General features: G+C 38.2%; 2 protein-coding genes across 2 annotated transcripts in view; both read right to left on the bottom strand.

The window, feature by feature from the left end:
• The window catches only part of LOC135225606 (chymotrypsin-like protease CTRL-1), a gene marked incomplete in the record, with an annotated part of 25969 nt that extends 23300 nt beyond the window's left edge, over positions 1–2669 (bottom strand). The window contains 1 exon segment of the mRNA XM_064264903.1: positions 2510–2669.
• Positions 2670–6379: 3710 nt separating this feature from the next.
• Positions 6380–9831, bottom strand: part of LOC135225609 (CLIP domain-containing serine protease B4-like) — a 16433-nt gene continuing 12981 nt past the window's right edge. The window contains exons 8-10 of the mRNA XM_064264907.1: positions 8511–8624; positions 7972–8121; positions 6380–7160 (exon numbers count right to left, since the gene is read on the bottom strand). Of these exons, the coding sequence (XP_064120977.1) occupies positions 7006–7160; positions 7972–8121; positions 8511–8624 (419 nt within the window). The 3' untranslated portion in view covers positions 6380–7005. The remainder of the gene's footprint in view (positions 7161–7971; positions 8122–8510; positions 8625–9831) is intronic.

The raw sequence follows: 9831 nt of genomic DNA, 5'->3' as shown, positions 1-9831 counted from the left end.
AAGACCCAAAAACCGAAAGAAAAACTAAAATGACCTTAAGTAGCGATTGTTTTCAATGGAATCTGCTGCTCCCATCCATCTATTGGCTTTCCAGTCCACTACTGTATTTTACACGCCTCAAAAATAAAAAAAAAAAAGTTAAAAATAACTAGAAAAAGAATGGCTTCTTTGTCATGTCCAGTTATTCACCTCTACCTTATAGTAGGTCGACCATTCCACGACCACTCCCATTACCATAACCAGCATTTCCCTCCTCCTTACACACCTGCACATCTAGTGATTATATATTCTTTAGTTAAATTATTCTTTCGTTATATTGTTGAATTGTGACTCCCTCTTCCTCGCGTATTCATTTTACTGAAAAGGGTTTTCTACTATGTTTCTTTTTTCCTCGCCAATATTTGTCATTTGCTTCATTTAAAGCTCGTTATATCTTGTCGCAATATTTCAGCTGCTGAATCATTCATGCGGTAAGTTTCCAATGAACCGGCTCCCTGAAGAACCATTTCATCCTCTCCTTATGGTCTAATTCGTAGGACGGGCCAACCTCCACCTTTTCTTCTCTTCATTCTCATTCTATACACATCAAGGTTACACCATGTGTCACAATTCGTGGGTGTGACTCAGACAATGCTCTCTGGTTTCTTCATTGAACATCTTGATTGCTCATCTTGTTTCTGCCGATTATCGTTTATTTATCATCATTTCTTTATTCCTTGCTTATGATAGCCTTACTTCTACTCATGCCTAGAGATGCTCTCTTGCAATATTATTCACCTTTATTAGAGATGAACAGATTTCTGATGGATCGTCTACTGAGCTCACCCTCCGGTGTAACTATCACAATGTTTTACCTTGCCAGTTTTATCTCTCTCTCTCTCTCTCTCTCTCCTCTCTCTCTCTCTCTCTCTCTCATTTTGGTGCTTCTGATCAGGTTAGATTGCAGCAGGAGAGTGACCTACTCACCGGAAAGCAATTGCTTAGTGCATTCGCAAGTTATGTATGATCTGAATATTAAATGACAAACTATTTGCTTGTGCTTAGCTGTATGTGAGATAGACCGAGGTTCCTCTGGTGGCCATCATTCAAGACTGGAACTCAGTCTCTCGATCCATCAACCATATTAGTATTCATCTTTGCGAAGGTTAACAAGGCGCTAGTTATTTCCCCGTACTTTTCCAAGTAACTCACTGCATCATTCATGATTTGTACTTTCCTTTCTCTTATTCCTCATTTCATTCATATTCCCGGTGCGAAATCGTAGTACCACTAAGCTCCCCCCTTCAAGGACGTTGTATCGTCAGGATACCTTTAGTGAGCCCCACTGACCTACGCCGATCAAACCGTAATTTTTGAAATGAACGGATAGATGAATAATTTACACACACACACACACACACACACACATATATATATATATATATGTATTATATAGTTATATCTATAGTACATATATATCATATTACATATATATATATATATATATATATATAATTTACATATTTATTATATATATAGTATATATATATATATATATATATATATGTTATAAATATATATATATTTATTTGATATAAAGGGTTAATAACCCTCGAAGGAAAGTTAGACGACGGAGTTTCTGCTAAGTGGCTTATACCTTTATTTATGGATTTATCACGTTCCAAACTTTCGTGATTCAGTTACAACACACACACACACAAACATATATATATATATATAATGGTATTTATGTATGTACTGTAGTATATATATGCTAATTTCCAACACAGCCTAATCCATTTGGGATGTTTACTCTTGATGCTTTCTGTGCAGTTTTTGCTTGTTTTTTACCCATTGCCTGACTACAGTGCACCAGACATCAACGCTCAGCGATACCTGAAGAGTACGGAGTTTACTGAATAGTAAAAACAACCTCGATAAAAATTTCTTCACTGTTTACGTGTCATTTTTGGCCAAGTGTCACCTACGCTACTGGCGCCAAAAACAGTCGTTTGATATACTCGTTGACGATCATACTATTCTAATGTTGTAAGCGCGCACTTTTGTAAAACTACCAGACTCACATTACTCATATTCAACGACGCAAATTTTGTCACTGCAAGATGTCTTGCGCAGCTTTTAGCACACCCGTGCTTAACTAAGCAAATCCAGACACGCGGAGATAAAAACTGGTTTCTCTCCTCCAGACTCACGAGCAAAGGGGTGTGTGCTCTCAGGCACGTTTATCCAAGACGTTGTGAGTGAGCTAAGCTAAATGCTTTCGTGTTTTAAAGAAAATAGCAGCGAACGCATCTTGAAAGCACCAGCCTCTCGCTGGTGGTCATCTGGAACGTTTCCACTCGTCAATGTTCGTATTCACAACCGTGGCTTCTTGTTACTGATGTGAACGACGAATTCGCTTTATTTCGCTCGCAGAGTACTTTCGGTATAACGAATGCGTTATTAATCTAAAATATGCTTGGTACCATTTGAACTGACAGTAGTTTAGTAAAGGAACCCTCTGCCTTACCTGTAAGTGAGGCCGGAGACAGACAGGACTCCTCCTCCTTCCTTCGTCTTGCTAAGCTGCGAGAGAGTAAATGGCTGGCTCAGTCGCACCCTTGCCTCGTCCAACCCAGGTACTCAATTCGCCAAATGCTGCTGCCTTGTGGGTCTCCCATGCCACCAATGTAGTGGCTTCGTTTTGGGACTCTCGCTTACCCACTCCGCATCATGATCGGGGTTTCCCGTTAGTCTGGCTCAACGTTGAATGTTTTGTGGACTTCGATAAACACTTACTAAGTTGAACATTCCAGCTTTCCCTGTAAACGAACGTTTACGAAAATGGTTGAGGTAAGTTGGAACGTTTGAGAGAGGGCTCTGATTTACTAAAATCAAAATCAAATAAAAACTTAAATAAGCTCGCTCATTGCATCGATGAAAACACTTGAAACGTTTGCTTCATTTTAGAAAGCAGAAAGAACGCAGGTGCACGGAACCGCGGGTAATAATAATTATTGTTGGACCTGTTTCGAAAGCAAGTGCACTCCTGAACTTTGGTATTGTTCTTTCTCAACCAGTAGCCTGGAAATCCGTTTTCTCTTGCGATGGATTGATGAGCGGACCTTCGCACGGAGCAGGAATTAGGATACAAAGTTACATGACGAAGGGAGAATGCAGATTACGCTCATGCGTATCAAGAAGTTTGCGTTGGACGATGTTGCATTGCTTTGCAACATCTGTAGGAAGGTATAGGAGTCTTCCTATAGCGACACAACCTCTGGAAGGATAATTTCCGCCCCTCACAGCTTTGGAATGCGAACGTACAATGGACGTTTGTAATATGATCTATGACTGCAGTGGTAACAACTATAAAAAGGCACAATAAAAAAAAATAACAGAAACCGGCTCCTTAAGGACTGCCCAAACCAGTTGATAGAGTTTTATATTCACTTAAAGGCTTTCAACTTCTCATTGTTTTAGCATTAAAAAATCGATATTCATACCATCAGTGACCCAACAGCCATTTCCATGTCTGCGTTTCCTGCCTTATAATATATGATATATATATATATATATATATATATATATAATTAGATATAATATACACATATGTACATATATGTTATATTGAGTATATATATACACCTATATAATATGTATATATACACACACACACACACACACACACATATATATATATATATATATTATATATATATATATATATATATATATATAGAGAGAGAGAGAGAGAGAGAGAGAGAGAGAGAGAGAGAGAGAGAGAGAGAGAGAGAGCAGAATATAAGGAAATGATCTCAATGAAAAATCACAGCAGTTATTTTCATGAAAATTATATTCATCAAAGAATTCTTAATTAGGAGAGATTGATCAAGGGCCATTGAAGCAATCATGCACATGACCGTTGCAAGTTAAAAGGACATGTTTCAGCAATGCAATTGATTAGGCAGAAGTTGATTCTTCATATTACTTAACATGCTATTTTCCAAGCATCATGGTTTTCAGTTTAGCTGATTTTCAGTAATATGTAAGAATCTTAATACTATTCACTTTTAAATCTGACTCAATGAGCGTGAACATTTTCATATGATTACAAATATCTTAACCATGTCTTTGTCCATTGCTTTCTCATAAGTTGTATTTCAACAGAGATATTTCACATTCAGAAATGATCCCTGGTGCCCTCTGTCTGCCGAGAGCAACCACATTCGCTGAACACCAGCACCAATATGCAGTCAATGTTTAGCCTCCTCGCTGTCGAACTTCTCAGTTCCAGAGGTCCTTTCTTCCTCACACCGCTGGACTGTGGAACTTCCAGCCTCCCTTCAGAGGATGTCGTGCAGTTGGAACTTCCTCAGAAGTTCAAGCGAAAATTCAAAGCATTGGTTCCCTAATGCTATTCTCTTTGCATTTGAATACATTTTTATCTGTTTGCCTATTTATTAATTTATCTTTTTTCTTTTATGATAAACGGGATCTCATCGTTCTGTATTTCCTTTTACCTCCTCTTACTTCTTCGTAACGAACACCATATTCTTTGGAAGCTTGAATTTCAAGTCAATGGCCCTTTTGGAGGGTTTGTCCTTTATGATATAAATAGGTTTAATGCACTGAATGATAATAATAATAATAATAATAATAATAATAATAATAATAATAATAATAATAATAATAATGAAGACCTTAAAGGTCGTACAGAAATCTTTATAGTACCCGGCTCAAATTTACAAGTGGTAAAAACCAGTTCATACAAGGAAAATTCAGGCAGGGAAATACCCGAAGCGTAGCACGGCATTAGATGATTGTACTATACAGGTAAGATGCGGTCTGAGCGTGTTTGTATGTACTGTTATAACAGCAGCAAATGAACAGTTGGTGAAAGTCAGTTTGCGACGGTGATTATCTGAATGGATGCAATCAGATAACTAGTGTACATAGAGGAAATTCATCTTAAAAAATGCAATCCAATAATTAATGTACATAGAGGAAGTTCATCTGAATAAATGCAATCAAATAATTTACATAGGGGAAGTTCAGGATGGGAGAATGAAAGAACTATTTATTATTATTATTATTATTATTATTATTATTATTATTATTATTATTATTATTATTATTATTATTATTATTATTCAGGACATGAACCCGTCATGTGGAACAAACTCACAGGGGCCATCGGCTTGAAATTCAAGCTTTCAACGAAAGGTGTTCGTTTGAAACAAGTAACAGGAGGTAATGGCTAATGCAGAAAGAATCGACCAGTCATTAGAAAAGAAAACAAATATTACAAATTAATAAATAGATGAAAAGTAAGAGCTAAAATGGAAGGAGAACTGTCAAGGCGGGTTGGGTATATCTAAGAGGAGAAAGATGATTGCTCAAGTAAAGATATTTGAAATAAGCAGTAGAGGTAGACGGAATGTATTTAAAAAGGTTTAAAAGCCACCTACGGATACCACTGGCAAGAGAAAGGTCATTGCACTGTTGCACAATGTCTTAGAGAATATACATATGTTTGATCAGCGCTCAATTCTGCAGCGCCTCCCACCCACTCTCCGAGGTAAGGAGAACGAGACAAACGAGTGCTACTGCCTCAGCAAATGGTTTTACACCTAAACCTCACCCCCGCCCCAACCGCAGAGAGCCTCAGTGGCGTGGTTGGTATGGTGTTTGCGTCTCACCTCGGTGGTCACGGGTTCGATTCTCGGCCATTCCATTGAGGAGTGAGAGATGTGTATTTCTGGTGATAGAAGTTCACTCTCGACGTGGTTCGGAAATCACGTAAAGCCGTTGGTCCCGTTGCTGAATAACCACTGGTTCCATGCAACGTAAAAGCACCATACAAACAAACAAACTAAACCTCCCCCCCACTCCTACTTACCCGCCACACGGATTGATCCCGGCATCAACATAGTGTGAAGCTGGAGACGTCGTAAAACGACAACGTCTGGTTCATTACAGATATATATCCCAGTCTATGACTTAAAAAAAAAGTATATCTTAGTTTAACCAGACCACTGAGCTGAATAACAGCTCTCCCAGGGCTGGCCCGAAGGATTAGATTTTTTGGACCCACAGCTTACTTGTGGGATCCGAACCACATTATATCGAGAAATGAATATCTGATCACCAACAATAGATTTCTCTGATTCCACGTTGGTCGACAGAGCGGAGAATCGAACTCGTGACTGCCGAATAAGTAGGCGAGCACGTAACCCACTCGTCCAACCAGGGACGTAGTCCATGACTTTAATCAGCTACAGAGGTGACTTGATTGAAAACCTATTTCTTAATTTCTGATTGAAAACACAAAGAGATTGACTGATCAAGAACATTTTCCTCAATCTTGTTTAAAATTCGGTTACTTGGTGAATGACGAAAACAAGGAGTTGCTTTAAGAACATTTATTCTGCATTTGATAACAGCACAGGTCGACAAGAGATTAAGATCGTTTTTTAAAAAGACACTGCTCTCTAAACACAGTAAAAGACTGATGGGAAACGTTTTTCAAAATATATGAAAAAATATTTGACTACTCTAAGACAGATACAGAGACTGATTTAGAATATATTCCTTAATCTATTTTCATTGATTAAAAGTATTGAATAGAATCCTATTCCATGATGGTTGAAAATCTTTTTAGGTTAATTTGCACATGGAAAATAACTACCGACAGAAATTTTGTTTATGCTAATGGTAACAGCAGTTACTGGTAACAGATTACTGACAGGTTTGAAAAAAAAATGCATTTGCGAGTAAGTTTCCGAAATAAATCACTGTCCTCGCGATGTATTGAATATTGCAGTGCTGTAGTTTTTCCCTTTTTACTGTGTGCATCTAACACACGTTATAATGAAATGGATTACCTTGGCAATTTAAGAGTCCTCTTCCCCTAGGAGAGAGAGAGAGAAAGAGAGAGAGGAAAGAACTATGAACAATAGTGCCTCACACGTTTTGCCCGCTTAAGAGCGTAGAAACGAGTACCACGTATTTTCCATCGACACCTTAAATCTTCATGTTGCTCAGGATCCAGGGGACATATTCGTAGACGTTGATGTAAATCCCCAAAGTGTTTCTAGATCCGCACTTACTTGAACCAGCGCTTGTTATACCGACGAGGTACACTAGACTATCCGGAGAGGTGACAGTAATAGGTCCGCCTGGAAAGGAAAGTTGATTAAGAAAATGGTGAGGATCATTTTCACGGTATGTGAGGTTAGTTAAGCTAGCCATACTAGGTTTGTCTGTTATTGAAAAAGGTGAAGGCAACAAGCTACATAGTAAGGTTAATTACCACGACGGTGAACAAAATAAAGACTGGTCGGGCATTATTCAAAGGTTGAGTGTTCGTTCTTGTTAATTCTGTAATTTGCCTTTAGGTTTTCTTTTTTAGAGTTGGACCCCTATTAGTCACCTACTTTAGAGAGGTGGACCATAAGTCACACGATGGAAGACGAATATACTTACTATAAATGTAGTTTAACGTCGGATAAAACGAATAAATCTAGAGTGAATTGTCGTTAACTGGTATCAAAATAATAGTGTAGAGAAATATGAACAACAATGGAAAAGAACTGCAAGAGAAAAAATAGTTCGTCCACCTCTGTGAGAGATAATCTTGAAGTTACAAGGTTCTTAGTCTCTGTTGGTTGGGTATCCCGCGAAGGAGTTGCACCGTGCACCACTGTAGGCATTACTTATTCTTTGCAACGTCCCTTCGGCCCCTAGCGGCAACCCCTTTCATTAATTTTACTGTATCTTCGTTCATATCTCCTTTCTTCCATCGTACATTCCACCCGCTACTAACAATGATTTCATAGTGCAACTGCGCTGAGGTTTTGCCTTTGTTACACCTTTAAAACCTCTCTTTCTCTAGTAGGTCCCAGCGCTTAGAAGTAAGGGGGGGGGGCACTAAAAAAAAGTAGTATGAAAATTAAAAAGGGATACTTAAACGTTAAGGTCAAATCTTACCCGAGTCACCCTTGCAGGTATCACTACCGTCACCTCCTGCACAAAAAGCTGTGGAACCGTTGGGGTTGTCACTCTTCATGACACGACAAAAACCATTGTCCTGGATTGTAATTTTCACTTCCTGGAGCACTGAGGCTGGAGACGTATTATCTGCACGAATGACAAGAAAAGAAAAGAAAAGAGGAGAATTAAAATAAGAACACTGAACAAAAACTATTTTCATTAGGATACTAGCTATATAGTTTGATTCACTACAGTATTATGCACCCCATAAGACCTGTACAGTTGCCCACATGTTTTTCAAAACCGTGGCCAGCGATCTGAAGGCTTCATTATCGTTCATGGACACCCACAGTTCAACAGTGTGTTGACTGTCTTATCGGCAGATGGCCACCTACAGCTCAGCAGCTAATCCAATTTCTAACCGGTAGGTTGCCAGGGCACAATAATGAACATTCTCACCTGTTGGCAGTCAAATGAATTCATTCACAAAAGACATTTTCCAGTCATTCAGTCAACTTGAAAGATGTAATGCTCACCAGGATGCGTTACGCCCCATCCAGCGGCCCAGACGCTGGTGCCCTCTAGGTTTTGGTTCGAAAAACGTAGGGAAGCATCTGAACTAAGCGGGAGGCAGATGCTGTTCACGAAAGCTGGAAATGAAATGAAAATCAATACATAGATATGAAGGATTACAGCAACTTCAATAACTGTGATGACAGAAAAGTAATGATAGTAATGATAATGATTTTTTATTGACATTGCTGGACATAGTATACTTAAAAATAGCCAAGGGTATACACTTAAAGAAAACCTTATCAGATAAAATGGATAGATTTAAGCAAAAATTTCTAAATAATAGGAAAAAAGTACAGAAAATTCCATGAGAAGAAGAAAATAGTAAAAAATAACCTACTCATATATATATATATATATATATATATATATATATATATATATATATATATATATATATGTATGTATGTATGTATGTATGCGTGTGTGTGTGTGTATAACTGAATCACGAAAGTTTGGAACGTGATAAATGCATAAATAAAGGTATAAGATACGAATGCAAGTGAAACACTAGAGTAGCTCCAGTGTCTCACTTTCGTTCGTGGCTTATACCTTTATATATATATATATATCTCATAATCCCTCAGTTATCCGAATTGCCATTGTCTGAAACTCGGCAGTACCCGACACACCAGGACAAGCGACTCAGGCCCCACAGTCCTTTAATATCTAATTCGCTCTACCTCGGAATTAATATATTTTCATATTGCTTAACCCGAAGGGGAATTTTTCTCGATAATAGACTTGCCTGGACCTCGGGGTGCGAAACCCATGGAGCCTTTCAAATCCAGGAACGTCAGTGAAGCTTTTACCTTCTACACCACCGCAAGAGGCTAAGAGTTCATGTCGCCTCTCACCCTCAAATACCTTTTGCGCGCAGGTAATTCGTTGGTTTGGAGACATCAACTCACCTCGACTCCGGTAGTGTTGTAGTGCTTTTGACAGCACGTAGCCAATCTATAAGTCATATCACATTTCCGTGATTCATATACATATATCGAGCTACAATGTCCTTTAATATCTAATTAGATATTAAAGGACATTGTAGCTCGATATATGTATATGAATCACGGAAATGTAATATGAATTTTATATATATATATATATATATATATATATATATATTATATATATATATATGATATATGATATGGAAAAAAAAATTGAAAAAAACTCCCCTCTGAGGGTTGGTAATGCTGCTTGGCTTCAAGAAAATGTTGGTAACACTGCTGACGCTTGGACTGTCTGGGAAAGGGTTTTGAGGGTTAAGGCTTCAAGAAGTTT

Source organism: Macrobrachium nipponense, chromosome 13, assembly GCF_015104395.2.
Source record: "Macrobrachium nipponense isolate FS-2020 chromosome 13, ASM1510439v2, whole genome shotgun sequence".
Taxonomy (NCBI): Eukaryota; Metazoa; Arthropoda; class Malacostraca; order Decapoda; family Palaemonidae; genus Macrobrachium; species Macrobrachium nipponense.
The sequence above is the reverse complement of the archived record's forward strand: the minus strand, read 5'-3'. Positions and strand labels throughout refer to the sequence as shown.